This window comes from Homalodisca vitripennis, chromosome 3 (genome assembly GCF_021130785.1).
Source record: "Homalodisca vitripennis isolate AUS2020 chromosome 3, UT_GWSS_2.1, whole genome shotgun sequence".
In the NCBI taxonomy this organism is placed as follows: domain Eukaryota; kingdom Metazoa; phylum Arthropoda; class Insecta; order Hemiptera; family Cicadellidae; genus Homalodisca; species Homalodisca vitripennis.
Window position 1 is genome coordinate 56,356,198 of NC_060209.1, and position 19,720 is coordinate 56,375,917.

Below are 19,720 nucleotides of genomic sequence, written 5' to 3' on the forward strand. Positions count from 1 at the left end.
CAATAACAATTCCGTTTAGAGAGCTAAACCACGCCGTTGCCAAATGCCACAATACCCAATTTTAAGTGGGGTAATTCTAAGCAAAAAAAATTTGGGGGGGAAACCCCGATTTTTCTATATTCAATATAATGTTCCATAGTCAATTAGAAAAGGAAATACTAGAATTTCTTGCCGGGGAAAGCATTATAGGGAGCAGGCAATCATATTACAATATAAGTTCCAATTCAATTTGAACATGAAATGACTGAATTTTTTTTGTGGAAAGCATTTTTAAGGGGGCAGGGAACCCCGGGGAATTACCTATTATGATCAGGGGGACTGACGTGATCTGGGCTTCAAATTTGGAACTACCGAGTTAATTTTTTTTCCCCAAAAGAGAAGCAGGGGGAAGCGCTGCGCACGGGCAAGCATCGTGGTGATCTTCGGCTATATGAAATTTATTCAGGCCAAAGGAATGACACAGATTCCCTTTTCCAGATTTTTACGGAATTTTTTTTTTGGGGGATTATATTGGTTTTATTTTTTCCCGCATAAATTATGTTTTTAAAATTGTTTTAAAAAACATTACCTACATATATTGTAAAAGTAAAACAATTTATCATAAATTTTTAAAAAAAAAGGATCACGCATAGGTAATCTAAGCAATTATGACCGTCTGGGGGTTGCCTGCCCCATAACTGCTTTCCGGCAAGAAATTCTGCATTTCCTTTTTAAATTTGACTATTGGAACTTTAAAATTTGAAATATGAGAATAATCGGGGTGACTCATATATTGCTTAAATTCCCAATTCCGTTCGTTTCTTACCTAAGGTTTTTTTTTTCCCCAACAGCCCTCATCCACAAACGTTTTTATGATTCATCCATTCCTGTTTAGCCTTGTCTTTTTAAAAAATTTTTTATATCGAAACGGTTTTGTTGGGGGTTGCGGAAGATTCATTACGCCCCAAACATTTTGCCTGCGCCCTACCTTCCCGTAGACCCCAGCCAAACCTATTAATAAATTTTCATCAATAGAGTCTTTTTTTTTTAAATTAATATTCTAGAACTATTAAATTTATGTACTTATTTACAAAGGCAAAATAAATCTCCATCCAAAAAACCAGGGCCAAAAAGTTGAGCAGAGCACTTTTAAACCACTTTTCTTGCAATTTTTTTTCAAAGGAGAAACTAAAAAAAGTTGATCTGATAAAATTTGCATGTTTTAAAAATTTATTGTCTAGTTTTTATCACAATTAAACTCTATACTTACTTGTTTAAATTTTTTTTGAAAAGCTTTACTGAGTTGTGTTTTACATTTTCAGGCTAGGGGTAACTCTCTTTTGACATCTCATTGGGGTTAGGACTGGCTGGTTTTTCTTTTCCTACCACCAACTCCTTTACGGGGTTTAGCATAACTACTTTTAACACGAGGCATTTTATACATAAACAATCTTGTTAGCAATAATAAATATAAATTACTAACTAACACTCACTATATCATTTTCACAAAGCACCAAAACACTAAGCAAAACAATAAACAAACAGTATAAAGCCCAGAAGCAGAACTCAAAGCTGATGAAATAGAAGTTTAGTTCAGGCCTGCCAACACAACAAAAGCAAATTATAGCACACAAAATAAAAGGTCAATGTATAATTTTACATGTGTGAATAAACGCAAGGCGCTGTCCCCAAATTTCTTCCCGAAACATGATGTAAGCATATTTTAAAACTTTTTGGAAACACGAATTCTCTTCTTGCTAGTGACCAAGGGTATTCTGACTGGCAAAACCTACACAAGACTTTGACCAGTCACGAGAAATCCTCTGCTCATGTTTAAAAACTGTACGTTTTGGCGTGAGCTCTCTGTACGTTTACGATTAAACAAAACTATTGATGAAGAACATGAAAGACTTATCCATGCTGAAAACTGAACATTGGCACCAGTCCTGAAACGATTACTGTGTATAGTACAGTTTTTGGGGACACAGGGGTTGGCCTTTCGAGGGAAAAAGGATGTTCTTTTTGAACGTAACAACGGAAACTTTTTAAAAATTGGTAGAACACATAGCAAAGTTTGATGTTTTTATGGCTGAAACATGTGAGAAGGATCAAAATCAAAAGAAACACACGTTCATTATTTGAGCAAAAATATCCAGAGCGAGTTCATTCTGTTCTTGTCAGCCAAGATCCAAGATAAAATCTTGCAAGACCTACAGCAAGCCACATATTTATTCGATAATATTAGACTGCACTCCTGACGTTAGCCATACTGAGCAAATGACGTTTGTGATAAGATTTGTGAAGATTACTGAAAATGAAGATGTGGTAATTAAAGAACATTTTTTAGGTTTCATTCCTATTAAAGATTCATCAGGTGAAGGTCTCACAGAAGCATTATTGAAAGAACTAAAGGAACGAGGAATTCTTTAAAAAACATGAGGGGTCAGGGCTATGATAATGGTTCGGCAATGAAGGGAAAGCATGTTGGAGTTCAGAAGAGGATCCTTGATCTAAATCCTAGAGCATTTTATGTTCCATGTGGAAACCACTCCCTGAACTTGGTAATTAACGATGCAGCTCTGTCTTGCAATAGTGCAGTAGACTGTTTCAGCACCATACAAGAAATATTGTGACATTGAAGTATTACTACCACTTTCAATGTCTGATAGTTTACCCAGTTCATCTCAAACATTTCATACTGCATTAGATTTACTTAGTTCACTCAATTTTACAATAAAACACAATATAAAACAATAATAGAAAACTACAGTAACAAAGATATCATGTAAAGAAAGACAAAATGACAATAAACAGAACAACTAATTAGACTTCGAAACCATGTAAGTTTAGAAACAGCTGCCATATAGCACCAATCTTCGAGCAAAGACTTACTCCATAAAGTATAACGAGTTCTGTGTTTCTTCTCAAAACAATGGATACAGAATTTATTAACTATATGAATTATGATACACTTAAATTCTATATATCATTATTGTTTTGACATATATACCAACATTGTTGTTGGCATTCAAACAGTAAATAAACTACTACCAATCATAATAATGATTTATATTTGAGGCGTTACTTGAAAAAGGAGCCAAGCATTATTTTTTAGAATCTAGGAATATTTCACCTCTTATTCTGCTCAGAAGAATCTTCAAAAGACTGAGGGGCAACACACAAATTGCAACTGCTATATACCAAACAGCACCTGCAACTGAAGCAGACTATGCATAAATTATCTCAAGATGAGTTCCAAATCAAGTTCTAAACTATGATATATGTTCAAGAGCATTACATCTATTATTCATAACGTAAAAAAGAGAAATAAATGTGCTTCAATTTCACAAAAAATGAACCAATAATAAAAAATAACTAAAGAATTAAACAGAAAAAATGCTATACCAATTCAAACAAAATAATGTGTATTACTGTGTAATTGTTTTATAGCTAGAAGCTACATCTACTGGAAAGGCATTAATGCTACTCCAACGTGCTTTGCACATGTGGGTTTGTCCCATCTTCGTCGCCAATTATTATGTAAAAAATGAAGAGACTGTAAACATGACTTGTTTATTTATTAACTCTACTGGTAACCAATCAATCAATCAATCAACACTTTATATTGCCATATAATAAAGAAAATTGACAAAGTTTCATTACGGCTTTCATTATAAATATAGCTGTCAGTTATAAATATTGTATTTATCTATATCTTATATTAGGCAAACATAAGCTACAATACACAAATACAGCCAGTGGAATTGGGGAATTTTAAATCTAATGTTTTTTTATCGGAAGAAATCGTCCAGTGCATAAAATGTGTTATCTAACAGCCACAAGTAATATTTATGCAAACATATTTTGTTAATGTACTTTAGGACTAAGGATAACAAATAGTTCCCACAGTGCAATAACAGAATGGCTTTCAAGAGTTTTGCTCAATCTATTAAAATGAATTGATTCAGTTTTATACTGCTAAGCTTTACTATTGAGGATTTTGAAAGATATATTTCATAAGATCAAGAGATACAGGTTTATTATGGTCTGAATTTTACAACATAATACTCAATCACATTACTGGTCAACAATCAAATCAGCTGTTTATAATGGAATGGCTGTTTTTAATGACAATACATAACAGTTCTATAGTATAAATCATACTTATCAATAATTGTTTTATATGTTGTACTCATGTTTTCACAGCATACCAGCACTCCAAAGTAGGAAAAATGTACAAATTTGAACCTAATCCAACTTAATAATAACAGGTATAATAATAATTATTATAAAATTAAATTACAATGCTAATCAGAAATAACATATTTTAATACTAATTAAATACATACAATAGTTGTCATGTTCATCATAAGAAGAATCCTGGGGAAGATTAAATAATTGGGTCTTGTTCCGTCCAAAGAGAATGGCTGTTCGTACAAGCTCGTTCTGCCTGCTCCATCCGACACTTCCACCTTAAATTAAAACACCATATTTACTGAACTTATTGTGATTACCTGATGGGAGATTTTATATATTTGTCTGATGTTTTGTATTATATATTAGATTGTCTGTTATTTTCCGGTATAAGACGATTATGTCAAGCGTATACGAATTTTTCAGATTTTTGTCAATTGGTTACGTTTACAGTTAAGGTACATACTTTCATATTTAGCTAAAAATTATTTCACTAATACTGTATATCTGTTATACATTATGGTATGAGTGTTTTTTTGTCAAATATTCAGGCTATCCTTGAAAACGTTTTTGCTCTTTGAGTTATCCAATTTTTTGCCATTCCGATCATGCATGGCCTGATTCCGTTATATGAGGGATTCTATTGTATTAATTTTAAGAAATTTATAGAAAGGGGTTTCAGGTGAATAAAGTAAAAGCAGTTTTCCAAAAGTATGAATTTTTCTTTCATATTTAACACATTCACTGCTAAACATCCCTATATAGAGTTCCCTATATGCTGAAATTTTTTAAATATATTTTTACTTACTTTTGGATGAAATATGATAGAAATATATGAAAATTACTCATAAGTCACTAAAGTTATCGCTAGCTTCTGAGGACAGTCTTCCTTGTCAGCTGGTAACTCTAGTTACCGCTCGCACTAGGGAATGCCTTTTTATGGCAGTGGGAATATTCCAGATGAATACATCATAGCTAAGTAAACTGTATTTTATTCATTTAGACAAACATAAACAATATTTATACGTAAATGTAAAAACCAAAATGAATGTAAAAGTTTATAAAAATGTAAAAAGTTTATATAAATCTCCGCTAACTCACTCAAATTCAGTTATTATTTACAAATATGTGGTGAGTAATTATAACAAAATATATTTAAAGGTTTACAAAAAATATTGTAGTAATTAGGTTTATAAAAATGTATTCCAATACAGTTGTGAGCGCTCCATTGGCGTGGGTTGGTCTCGTAATCAGGATCCTCAACTTCCGAGTCCGTCTGTTACTCCACATCTTTCATGTTGACATCCTCGTCGTTTGAACTCAATACTGAGCTCTCTTGTATGCTTAGAACTTGGTTATTGTACACCACTTGGTCCCGGGGGAAGATGAATTGTGTTGCACAATCACTTACTACTATAAAAACTTTAAAAATAATGAAAAAGTCTAATGTGAAAACGAAGTGCATAAAAATGCGGGAAAAGTACCTCCCGAGGAGCGAGAAATACATTGTTGTGATAGCTAGAGTGCTGGCCGCACACTGACCTCATTTCAGAACAAAGGCTCTGTGGTAACACAGTTACCACTCGCTCCTTGCACAGCGTAGCAGCGGTAACGAGAGTTACCACCCGCAGCGAAAGTGTTAAACAATAGAGTTTAAAGACTAAGCACTAGACTAAAGACTAGAGTTTTAATAAGCAGTTTTTGTAATTTAAAAATGTTAATTTTTAAAGAATGTTAGAAAAGAATACCAAATTTTTCAATGAATTTGATAAAAAAAAGTACATAGTAGAGATGTTGGGTTAATACCTTAATATGATGAAGGCCCTTTAAGTACAATTTAGGGTCCCAACTATTTACATACAAAGGGCCCTTTATATGATAACAAGTTTGCCATTCTTCTTCATCTATTTTCATCTTAACACTTGTTATTTCTGCTGTTGAAAATGCTAGAACCCTGAAAATAAAAAGATTACAATGATTCTTATATATTTGGAGATTAACTACAAATGTTTCATGAGCGTAACACTCCTAATTGTTTTCTGCTAACTAATAAGCACTTAGTTATTCTCCAGTTAGGAAAACACTGACACTAATTCATAATATATTAACTTTTAAATCTGATGTCTGAAATATTCAACATCCTGTTATATTGTATACTATGAATGACCAATATGAAATGTCTATAACAGATAAAAAAAATTAGTTTTATGCATCCAACTGCCATGAAATGAAATGAAAGGATGCTGAATACAACTTTGTTTTTAGTTCTTGTATCTGTTTCAATTATTATCTTTTAATAAAAAAAAAAAAAACAAAATCTTACAATCGATAAGAATAAAATGATGATCACAGTCAAACAATGAAATGTTTAGTCAGTTGATTGGATCAGCTAAAATTAAAACAGCTGATTATTGTGGCTCAAAAGCAGTGCTGTCAAATCGCAGTTGATATTGCTTAGTACGTAACTTTTTAAAAACACATTATCTCCTTTACTTATCAACCTGCTAACATTGGATTTGTAAATAAATACATTCTCTAAATGAAATATAATAACAATAACTCTTTTATCATGTTGTTTTTAAGATGGTTACATTTCAATTTTTAAGAAGCTTAATTTTATGAAAAATAGCTTGTAAAAATTATTATTGTTTTTATAATAAGTTCTTGGGGTAATAAGCTACAAATAAAATTTCAACTTATTATATCAAGCCTTTCTCAAATTAAGATATAATATGGTTATTTTTGAGTTTTCAAAAGTTTGAATATGATAGTTTGGTTTATCTTTGGACAAAGAATAATACCTGAAAAAGTTGGTAAAAAGTTCTGGAACACTGTATATTAGATTTGCGAGAATACAAAGAAGCTAAAAATATTGTAAACAATTTTTTGTAAAAAATTAATTTAACCCTTTGCACGCCAAGTAATAAACGTATATGTTTTGCCCTAGCGCCAAATTACTGAATATTTTAATTTTTTGAAAACTGTAAAGCCATTTTTTTATTTGTTTAAGTAATTGGTTTAAAGAATAAAAAACCATGAAATGCTTTTATGGGCATTTTTTTAAACGAAATATAGATATTTTTCTGTTTTAAGGACCAGTAGGTATGAAATGAATGAAAACGTTATTTTGATAAAACTATATAATTTTTACAAACTTATACCGGTACATGAAGTAGATATGATGTGTGATAATAAATAAATACACATTTTGGAAAACAGTAAAAAGATATCTTTCAAACTGGTGTCTGTTTTTTTTTTACGAATAATCGTCCAAAGTATGAACGCCTCAAAACAAACTTCTGGGTGTAACGCTGGATTGTCTGTACATGTCTTGCACGAGTATACAGTTTTCTTTTCTCAAGCCCTTTTTGAGACAAACTACACATCTTGCTGTTCCTTTTGGTCTCTTCTGAATAAAATGTGGTTTCTTGTTCAAACGTTCAGCGGGTGGTGTTCCTTGACCTTGAGTGGGTCGGCCGCGGCGGCCCCGTCTGCTCATTGGTTGCGCCAGTTTGCCTGCAACGAGATCCTTCACTAAACTTTTTCTAAATTGTGCGTGTGTCATCGGCTTCTTCAAGTTTTGTTTCTGTACGTCTTTGTACAATATGTAGGAATTTACAATTCCTACCTCAAACAGCCAAAAAAAATGTTTTTCTGTACCACTTTCGTGACCCGTCTCAAAAAATTGTAGGATGAAATAAAGTGGTCACTCCGGTCCACTGCTCCCATATGCCTGGTGTAGTCTAAGAACTACATTTGGGTTTTGGCTGTTGGAGGTTTGTTCGGCCCACTTACTGGGTACATCAATCAAGTCTGTCTTGCTGCCTTTATTATTGGTGCTCAGCAAGTGAACTACTCTTTTGTCTCGCCAAGAAACAACTAATATATTATTATTATTTCTCTGTGATATAATATCACCCTTTTTCATTTTTTTTGATTTCGTTTTTAGATTTGGAGGCATGCCTACTCTAGTTGGCATAACAGTGCCTGTGAGAAAACAATTTGATTTTAGTAGCTCCCTGGCTAGTTTCTGGGCTAGTTAATATCTGTCGGTATAAAACATGTAAGCCACTTACAGGATGAGCTGGATCTTTCAAAATTACTGACTCACAAAGAGTTTTTACTATCTGTGTAGTTTTTTAGAAGATTTGAGTTTGGTATAAGTTCCCGCTTTCCAAAATAAGGGATAAAATCATATATGTAGCCGTTTGAACAATCAGATAACACAAATACTTTCATTCCAAATTTGGTTGGTTTTTGAGGATTGTAAACCCGAAAGCTTACTGTACCTTTGAACGAGATGGTGCTCTCGTCCACAGCGACTGCACTACTCGGAGTGTAAAATAATTTACACATCTTGCTCATATGATCAATTAGAGGTTGTATGAGGAAGCCTATTGGTTTTGACACCACCTCGATCGTGATTAAAGTGAATTTGCCAAAAAAATGTTGAGAAATTCGTTTTTGGAAAAGATTATCACTAAAAAACTTCATACGTGATTCCGCATTTAGTACTAAAGTATTCTTCAATGGAGGTCATTGGAATCAGGCCCATATTTTATGATTACGTCTAGGAAAAGCTTTCAAATCACATGCTGTTATGTCATTCCATCTTTTCAGTCTTGAGTTAGGTGAAATATTTGTGCTGATATTTTTTTGTTTGCATTTAGATTAGTTTCAAATACAATATAATCAATTATTTCGTCGTTGAAAAAATAAATCAAAATATTCAATTGGTTTTGAATCGGAATCAAAAGAAATAGGCAAGTTAGCTCCATGATTTACACTGTACAATTGGTATTGAATGGCTAGGGACCTGTATCATAGTTAGTTACCTCAGTCCATGGAAGATTTCTTGTAGGCCTATTTGAGGTTGATGCTTTGAGTGTCATCTTCAGAGTCAGATTCACTTTCACTCAAATTATGCAAAATAATGTCCCTGTTGCTCAACATCCTCGACTTCGTCAACTACACTTGAAAACGTGACGTTCATAACCCCAAGAACGAAATCGTCAAAGTCCGGATCGTCTGCGTTAGCCATAATTATGGCAATAATATATTCACAAGTTACGTCAAAATAATAAATAATAGTTATTACTATAGTAATAGTTTTAATAGTTCACAAGCACTAAACGTAATATAAACTAATATAACTGTAAAAAAAACGTAAACTGTCAGTGAGCAGGAACACTAAAGATAGAACTTCATGGGAATGGCGGCGCTTCACAGAATGGCGGCGAGTGTACTCGCTTTGAGCATTTCGAGAAGTACCGGAAACAAAACATGAATAGAAAGAAACAGCTGTTACCGATCGATACTCCTCAAAACGTTCAGTTGGCACGTTGGCTATTAGCACTAGCCAGCAAAAGTGACTTTCTCTGCCATCTAGCGCCAATTCTACAACTATTAAACTATCTAATGTTGTAAAATGTAGTTCGCGATATAACTCGCTATGGGCGCGCTATACGGACTTTTATCCATGCGAAATTAACTCGCTTATGGCGTGCAAAGGGTTAAGATGATTTAATATTTGTTTTCTTGACACTTAAATTCCGATAAGCGGATATTGCGCTGATTACAGCATCCAACCAACTGTTGATTTGCAATGTTCACTGTTGTCATGTATTATAGTACAGTATACATACAAGTGAACAATCATATGATTTGTATAACATCTGAATGCTGATGAGCAGCTGAATAACATGATGCTTTTATATGTTCTATTATATTAACAATGAGCGCTTAATCTAGATTAAGTACTAGTTGTTTTGATGTAAATTTATCATGTTTAATGATTTATCTTTATTAATGTAGTTTATAAGTGCTAAAGAACCATGTTGTGATAAGACATGATGTCTGGCAAAATGTATGTTATGATGGCAATGGATCATGAGTTTCTACAAAGTTTCTGGATCGATAATAAATATAGTTGGGTATCTTGGAATTTTTATTTATTAACATAACTCTTTCCTAGGTATAGCCTATTTATATTTTACAACCAGATTTATAACTTTCTTAAACATTTGGCATAATTATGAATAGTATTATACATGTAATTGTGAAATAAATTATACAAAAAAGAGGTAAAATAAAGTGAGTTTTTATAGATTTTAGAAAATCAACTGTCAGGTTAAAAATCTGTCTCAAAATGTACACTTGTTTACTGATAGTGTGAACTTTATAAAGTCTACCATTCCATGGTTAATGTAACATTTAATTGTTTCATATAAAGTAAATTTCCTAGATTCTTGACTAATTTCTTAACCTTAAGTTATTTGGTTTACTGCTAGTTAAATAAATTGGATACTAACAAAGCCTATTTAATTATTACTACTCTTGTTGTGGGGTACCTGACATGAGTAGATGAGGCAGAGATGTGTTCAGGTTCTCTCCCTGGTACGTAGAAAAGAGCATGTTTGGGGTTTGTGACTAATGCAATAGGCCACTCCCTGTGACGTACATCAATGAAGCTGAACAGCCCATGGTCTATAGCTGCCACCCGATATCTGTAACACCAACAGATATTAGTACATTGAGTAATCAATTTTAGATAAGTTTTAATTTTGCTCTTCTCATAATTTTATTAAATTATTTAAACATATAATAATAACATTTGACTATAAAAATATTTTTCTCATTCCTTATGCAACACTACAAAACATTTCCAGATAGTTTTTAGCCATCCTACAACTAACTACAATTACAAATATATGTATATCCTACTTCAAGTCAGCCTCACTCATTTCAGGGTTACATCCACTTTATCAACAGAGATTCTCTTTCTCTCCAGTTTCAATACACAGTCTGGTAAAATTATTTTATCTGTTTCAAATCTTCAACCAGTGACAACTCAAAATTTATCACTATTACACTGATACTGAGAAGGTACCCTTTGACAGCCTCATTATGGAATTGTGAAACACTAGTTCACCAGAAACCCAATCCCCCTGCTATTAACAGGGTGGTCACACAAAACCTGTTGTGTAAATACTATTTGATATGGTTCAAGTAAATTATTAATTTATTCACTAATTAATTCATGATTTTATGATTGAAAGTTTCCAGTTGATTAGTATATTTCCAACAACATACAAGTAACTGGAATACTGTATGTATACCACTGAATGCCATGACAGCAAAGTTCCATCTCTAGCTGTATATATGAGATATGTCACGAGCCATGTCCTCATTGCTCAAATAATCTGTGAAACCAACAAAATGGGCTGCAAGGTACTATATCATCTCCCTTCCAAATCCGATTTAGCAAAATATGATTTTATTTGTTTAGTTCAATGAAGGAGAAACAAGTGAACATGGGAAGAAGTTCATGATAAAGAGGATGTCAAATAAAATTTGTTGGGAAATTGACTTAAATACCAACACAATGAGTTCTTGGGAGCTAGTATAGAAAAGGTAGTATAGGTTATTTCGTTACAAAGTAACCTATTATTTTATAGGTTAATTTGCTACGATTAAGCTTCAGCTTATTAAAAAATGAATTGTTTGAAACAATTATTACAAATTAGTTTAACCAGACTTCTGTCTTAGTTTATGCCAAACTTTCACCTTAAACAACAATGTGGTTCAAGACAGAAAAATAAAAAAATAACTGGCAGCAAAAAATTAGATCTCGAGAAAAGAGAGAGGAAACTCACACTCGACTATCTTTCCAGTCGGCCAGCTCCAGCTCCAGGAATCCTGCCTGCTGGAGTGTGTACATGTGAGGAGTCACACCTCCCAGAGTGTGGAGATGACCACAGAGGTAGGCCTGCACTTGCGGGTCACTCGCAATCAACAAGCGCACCTATAAATAACACCTGAAAACATCAATACTCTCCATATTACTATTGAACAGGACATTTAAGTTTTACAGAATAGTGTGTTTGAATTAAGAATACATGATTTAATAGTACATATTAAGTGTAGACGAAACTATCTTCAAATAAGATATAGATTAAATAGATATTAACCGTATATCTACGGGTGAGCCAATGTCCGAGCTGTCTAAGACATGAGACTTTAGATCTGAGTAAGAGATAATGCAGTTTCAAATCCTGTCTGTGACCACGGTACTTTTTATCAGTACCATCGACCATGAACTGCATCGAGTCTCCCCTTTATTCTGTTTGGTAAGATCCTCGCACAGACCAGTGGCCCATGAGGACGGGAAGAATAAAGATTTAAAAAAGGGATTGGGATCGGATGACATATATTATTGTAATAAGTTATAACTTTAGTAACCTCAATCTTCAAAAAGGACAGATTAGTTCTGTGTTTTATTACATTACCTAAAACTGGCTAAAGTTATATGAACATCCACAGACAGTTAAGTTCCTGTATTCACTATAGTATTCTATAATTACTTAAGTATAAAAAAAAATTAAGCTACGTTTTATCTATAAAATAGTTCTTATGCTAAAATATTTCATTCATTAATTAGCATTTTTGTCAAAATTCAAATGGTATATGATTGTGGAGCTGAGAACCACAGGGCATTGGAATTGTAATAATATAAAATGCAACCTAATTGATTGATAAATTGCATTATAATAAAAAAATGCTCATAGTGATTAACTAGAAAGTATTAACAATTTAAATATACTGAGACACACCCAATGGGAGACTTTAGTATAGCACCTAACTGAATAATCAAAAAAATAAATGTTTAATGTAAAGAATTATAATGGTATAAATTATTATTCAATAGCCACAGAAAGTTAGGCATATGAATTGAATTGTTGGTGATAATATTGGAATTCCTGGCAGATAAGTTTTGATGAATGGTCAGGTTTCTCTGAGCCTATCTCCTGGATTCAGTGTCAACTCCCTTATCTCTGTAAGAATCTTTTTAATTAGTGAAAAGATAGGTTATCTTTTAAGGTGATATAAATTTTAATCTTCTTTTAGTCTATCTCTGTTATGTCATAAATTAGCACAACTGGTTTGTTTTGCGCTTGTATATACTATAGAACATTTGTGTTTGTCTGTGCTCTGATATATATATATTTTATATGATTAAAACACTTAGTGTGAGAGAGAAGTTCTTGTTTGTAGTTTAAAGATTACTATTAGTTGGTGCTATTCCTTTATTGTCTTTCCTCATATACATTACCTGTTTCTTTATTTTTGTTGTCATGATCTTCAAGAGTTTTGCTAAGTTAAGTCCTCTATATTAAATTGGCACCTAGTTTCATTATGTTCATTTTTTTTACTTTCCAAACTTGTCAATTTGATCTCGGTTTGATTAAAGTGTTTATCTCAAGAATTTTTGAAGCAAGTTTGAGTTTTAGAAGATTTGGTTTTGCAGTTTAATTTTTTAGTAAGACTTTTCCATCTTTGCATTCAGTGTGCAGGAGGTTCCAAATATTCCTAACTGCTTAGATTATTTATTTTTATTTTGCATGTCAGTATGTGTTTTATAGCTTTTGATAACAGCATTGCATATTTCTGCTTCCACTAGTGTATTATTAATATTCTTGTTTTTAGAGCTTAGAGCCTATTCTTTTAACCCTTTGAACACCAGAGACAAAAATGATGATTAGCTTATAATGTACTATAGACATTTTAGGCCAGTTAAGTGAGATAGTTATGGCCCATTAACTCTCTCCTAGTCGAATTACCATGAAATGCTTCAGGCACTTCCAGGCTGAATTGATTGGGCTGCTTCAACAAAGGAGAACACACTTGTGTTTTTAGTATTTTAACAACTTATTGAACAAAACTGTTACACATTATACATTGTTGTAAATATTATTAAATTTTCCATAAAAGGTGGTATTAGAAAAAATATTAAGGTTATGAGGTAAACTACATTTAAATGAAAACTCATTTGTACAAGAAATAATATTTGTTTGTATTTTTATATTAAAATAACAGTAAATGTCTTGTACAAAGAACAGTAAAAATAAAAGAACAATGTGGGAGTAAAAATATAGTTACAGAAGTATTGAATAGTTTCAATAGTACTATAAGATGGCAAAAGAAGTTGGAAGAAATTGTGAAGTGAAAATCACTAAGTCACTGTCAATGGAAGTATTCATACATTTTTAAGTAAGGTGTCAGATTTGAATACTGTACTTTTATTTATAAATTGGTTGTATATAAATGCAAACCTCATTGACATTAAAGCTATACCGAATTATTTGAAATCAGGGCATGCTGATTCCAAAAAGTTTTAATTTCAAAACTATTATCTCAAAGTTTTTAATTCAGATTTTGATACTGATTTACTTTCTACTAGTAACTATGAATAGGCCAACTCAAATATTTTTATCCTGACCAAACTTTATGTGTGGATTTTAGATCATAGTTTTTCTTATCACTGGGCTATTAATTATTTATTTATCAGTTCTTGGGATCAGTTAACCTCACTAACAAGACAACACAGGGCATTCTCACTCATTCTATGCACCATTCACTCCATAAGCGCCCATCATATCGATTTACAGCACCTTAAAAGATGAAATAATATTCAAACCATCACTTTCCCCATGATATGGATGTTTACAGATTGCTAGGCTTAGTATGAGTAACCAGACACTTGCACCTTGACCTTGGTGCATTCACCAACACACAAGCACATTTCACATTCACCTCCACAACAGCATTCAACCTCTGTTTTTAAGATATCTGATTGTCATTTAATTAAACTTTCTTTTAGTGACTGCTTAACAACATATTTGTAAAAACTAAAGTAGCTAACGGTCAGTCTATTAAAATATTTTTAATTACATAGAAATATAGAATATAGACCTATATACATATGTAATCTATATTATAATATTATATTTTACTGTCATATGTTGGTTGTGGCTTACACAATGTAATGAACATACCATCCTTTCCTATAATCCTTGTTCACTGTTTCAATACAATTTGTTTAACATCATAATTGCTATAAAATAAATTTAACTTAAGATATGTTGTAATTTTATGTATGATTTAAATTTGTCTTCGTCCTCATGTAATATGATCTTAGTAAAACTGATTCCAAATCTTTGCAGATAACAAATACTGTATGTTTATTCTATTATATTCAGCTTGTTTTAATTATTAAAAATCAATTACCAATAATAATTGTAACCCAGTAACCCTTTCATAGTCAAGTTGATATTACATTAGGTGTTAAAAGAAGATAGTACCCCTTGATCTGCAGAGAGGATGCAGGAAGTGGGGTAGTGCCCGAACCATACACTGTGAGCGCTGCCCGCCTCTGCTGCCTTACGTACTAGTGACTTCAAGTGTTCTGTCTCACGCTCATTCACCAGCCCGAAGAAATTGAATGGTCTCTTAGGTCCAGGATCCAGACAAGCGTCCAAGGCGATAAATGAAAATACCTAATTGCAATAAACAACACAGATTTTACAATGTATTCCGAAGTAATAAAATGTTAGGGCCAAACTCTACAACTAATATAATTATAACAATACTGGCAATAGGGGTAGTTATGCCTGCTTCCAATTTTAGCCACCAGTTCTAATCAGTACATACAGTACAAGACATATCATTGAAAGCCTGGGCCGTGGTAAATAAACTGTTGATTACTTGGTCATTACTTAGGCCTGAAATATCTTGTTTAAACCTTGCATGAATATAGAAGATTAGTTTCTTGTGATAGCACTAGTATTAAAATTAACAATTGAGATATCTTTACATTATTAATAAATAATAAAGCCAGTCTCAAATTATAGTCTTTAAAAATACCAAGGTACACAGGGTTGTGTACTACCAATTGGTATTACATTTATAAAATGTATTCTCCTGTGTGTACATAAACTTTGGATCTAATGAAACTGTCAAATTACACTATCTGACTTTGATTAAATAATAAAAACGTAAAACACAAACTAAATGTGCATAATTTTTGAAAACTCTAAATAAAATTTTAATACAAATATTAAAATAATAATGATAATAATAATGATAATGAAACATTTAAAAATAACACCTCATTTTTGATTTAACACTGAGTTTCAATCAATCACCTTCAGGAAATATATATATATATATATATATATATATATATATATATATATATATATATATATATATATATAAGGGTGCTTTTATTAAAAGGTCAGATAATTGGGTGTATATTGTTCATACACATACCTTGCCACTTTCTGTGCGAACAGTGTGAAGATAAGAACGAGGGTTGGCAGCACCTTGCATTGAGTAGTTCCGGTAGTAGTTCTCTTTGGCTGTAGGTCCTCGGACATTGAAGTTGTCTACATTTAATGTACCATAAGAATGGTTAATGGTTTTTTTATATAGTGATAAACAGGAATAAATTGAACTAGCTTTCAAAATTATACACCAGCTCTGAGTTTGTTGTTAGCTTGAGTGCAATTCTGGGTAAGTATACAAAAATTAAGGCACAAAGTTACCCAAACTGGTAAGAGAATAGACTGGCATAATCTAAATGTTAATAGCTATATCTGAAATTCTGTTTGATTAGGTTTCGTATGAACAAGTTTTTATTCCCAGATATACCAATTCTCATTCCAAATAAAAGTCATTTTTTGCACCCTTTAACTCTTGCAATTTCCTTTTCCTTTTTCCAAGAACTGTATCATATTGATCATATTTATCTAATCTAAAATCTAAGACCACATTCAGATGATGAATTAAAAAAATCTACCACAGTTTCAATCAACCGTTATTCCTAGTTCCAATGTTAATGAACTAAAACTGTGAAATAAAACAAACCAAAATTCACTGACAATACAAGCGATCAGGAACTAATCCATTGCCACTACAACTTTCCTCCTGTTTTACTGACAGTACATAGCACAAGTGAGATGTGAAATACATGTTTAGAAAATCTATACAAGTGGCCTTTTTAGTAACCTTCTAAGGATCTTAGAAAATTACAAACACAATATTTTACTGGGTCAGTTTAAACATGGTTTCACATGATTCAGATTTGTGGTAAGTTGAGTTAAAGCAAGGCCATAAGTTACTTTCATCTTCCTATTCTACTTCTGGAATGGTACAAAAAAGGTAACACATCAGGGGATAACAATAAAACAATAACAATAAACTGTATGTATTACAATTAATTATCAGACCCTTCTCACAGGAGAAAAGTAGAATTTCTTGCATTAATACAATGTTTTCGTGAATCAGGCAAAGAAACCTCTTACTGAACACCAAGCAAATGCGTAAGTCTAGTGAACCAGATTTTTTACTTTCAGTATATTGTGTGAATGAATAAATTATTCCATCTAACAAACTGCAAGCAGTAATTTTGGAATAGAGCAATTTTTAATCCAATATATATTTCGTATCATACAGTAAAAACATGCACATACCAACACAGACTGATTGTAAATTAATGATCCTATTTGAATAATTGGGATTGTAAATAGAAGATGCCTTCCATTTTATATGGGTTGATTTTCAAGATAAAAGTCAATAAACCTGGTTTGAAACATTGAAAATATACCCAACACAATTTTTGAAAGTATTACACCAAATTGACAATTACTTCAAGACTATATATTTTTAAATAATATTTTACGCATGGGTTTTAAAATTCAATCCAGATAAATTCCATCCGGGCATTAAAAGGTTCTCTTATTTTGGTCCCACCATCTATAATGGCATCCCCGAAAGTTCAAGGAATATTTCCATTATAAAATTTAAGAGCCATTTAAAACATTGTACCTTTTTAGCTGATAAGGATTTAAAAAAATAATTATAATGTTAGTCATAAGTATGATGTTTGACTTGAGTTTTGTAAAACAAAAATATTTCTGAGAAACTCTCGCAATAAAAAAAACATTTTTATTAATTTCATTTATTTATTATTAGATCCATCCATTTTCATCAGAATAGTCAGTAAAGTTTCTTTTTCAAATGCTCCATCTTGTATATAATTCAATACATCATTAGTTTACATAGAAACGTTAACATATGAAAAGTTCGAAACAAGTGGGACTAAAACAAACAACTTGTCTTACCATGATTTCCACGGACATCTAACCAAACTGTCTTTTTGGCTACTTGACATTTGTCTAGAGCGTTACGATACAACTTCCACTCATCTTCATACTGTTGGGAGCCCAATGTATCAACGCTTTTCGCATCTGTTAGGTCACCTGTCAAAAAAATCTTTTTATACAAAATAGACACTATAAGATTGATATTTTCTGAGGCTAAATGTAAATGTAATGGTTGCTGGTTTTCTCACATAGTGTATAAGTTAAGACACTTAACTATGTACAAATTAATCGCTACAACATAAGAGAGAACTCTAGTTTGGATTTATTGTTGAGTAAGATAGAGAAAACAGCTTTTTTTTATAAAAAAATTACGTTTTCTGAGACTGGATTTCGCACTGATAAAGTCACTATAAGAAAACTAAATTATTCAATAAGTTCCATAGCAAGCTGAGACTATCGAAATATAAATAGATTTTTTAATAAATAATAGTAATTGAATAAAGTATAAAGTTTTTCTTTTTTTGATTAATATTTATCTCATGATAATTGTGAAGTTAAGTTTTAGTGTTTAATAAAATTGTCTCTTAATAAGAAAAGTGTATGTACCTGATTAGTTTAGGACTGTAGCCTTAATACTTTAGTCATCATGACGAGTTAAGCATACTGTTTTAAAGGTGTTGGGCACCACCTTAAATTTACCACTAAGTTCATTGTGTATAACAAACTCATCACTTGATATGGCTTATAAAAGCACCGCCTAGGCAAAAGCAAAATACCCAACACTGTAACATTGTTAGCTGTAGAGAGAACTACTTGAAAAACTCTCAAGTTTTTATAGTAGGATTGCAGAAAATTTGTGAAGTTTATTTTTTTGTAAAACAACAAATAGGTAAAAGTTTGTGCCTGTTATGTGGTGCCATTTATTTTTAGAAAGCTACTGCATACAATCCCAAAATTCTGAAAACTCAAAAGTATACTGGCTTTGATTGGTTCTATTTTATTTACCTGAAGCAAGAACAACTGCAGGTTTAATAGCATCCAATGTTATGTTACAGAACTCTTCCAGCTCCGAGATCCTGTCCATGGCTCTAAACATGCTTATGTGAATGTCAGAAATCTGAAAACACGCAGTAATAAATGGTCATTCAAAATCTTTTATGGGTACAGTATGTGATCACTTAGTTTTAGGTATATTTTTTATACAAAATCAGCTTTTTGCCATGGGTAGGGTACGATAAGCGGACCCGGTTTTTTATATCGAAGAATATAGTCATCGATACCTAATATTTGCATCTCAAATCCTAGACTGTCAATCGATATAAAAGTACCTATAGTCCTCAATAACAATCATATGTTTTAATTTAAAATATGAATTTAATATTTACAGTGATCAAACAAATTATTATAACCAAAATTAGGAGAACTGAAGACGACCATATTTACTCCTCTCAAAGTTACAGTTGTTTCTTTCCCACAAATTTCACATAATGGGTTTTTCGGTACGAGTCCAACATGTTGAAGCCACGAAAAAGCAACGTCATGTAGTTTTCTAAAATTTACTGCTATTTTTAATAATCAGAATTACTTATGTAAAATTTAAA

At 32.0% G+C, this 19,720-nt stretch overlaps 1 protein-coding gene across 1 annotated transcript in view; it reads right to left on the minus strand.

Moving 5' to 3' along the window:
- Window positions 1-3,172: 3,172 nt before the first annotated feature.
- The window catches only part of LOC124358204 (transmembrane protein 62-like), a 28,102-nt gene continuing 11,554 nt past the window's right edge, over window positions 3,173-19,720 (minus strand). The window contains exons 2-10 of the mRNA XM_046810496.1: window positions 19,125-19,236; window positions 18,138-18,275; window positions 16,285-16,400; window positions 15,315-15,509; window positions 11,829-11,977; window positions 10,524-10,679; window positions 5,980-6,127; window positions 4,329-4,451; window positions 3,173-3,196 (exon numbers count right to left, since the gene is read on the minus strand). Coding sequence (XP_046666452.1) covers window positions 3,173-3,196; window positions 4,329-4,451; window positions 5,980-6,127; window positions 10,524-10,679; window positions 11,829-11,977; window positions 15,315-15,509; window positions 16,285-16,400; window positions 18,138-18,275; window positions 19,125-19,236 — 1,161 coding nt within the window. The remainder of the gene's footprint in view (window positions 3,197-4,328; window positions 4,452-5,979; window positions 6,128-10,523; window positions 10,680-11,828; window positions 11,978-15,314; window positions 15,510-16,284; window positions 16,401-18,137; window positions 18,276-19,124; window positions 19,237-19,720) is intronic.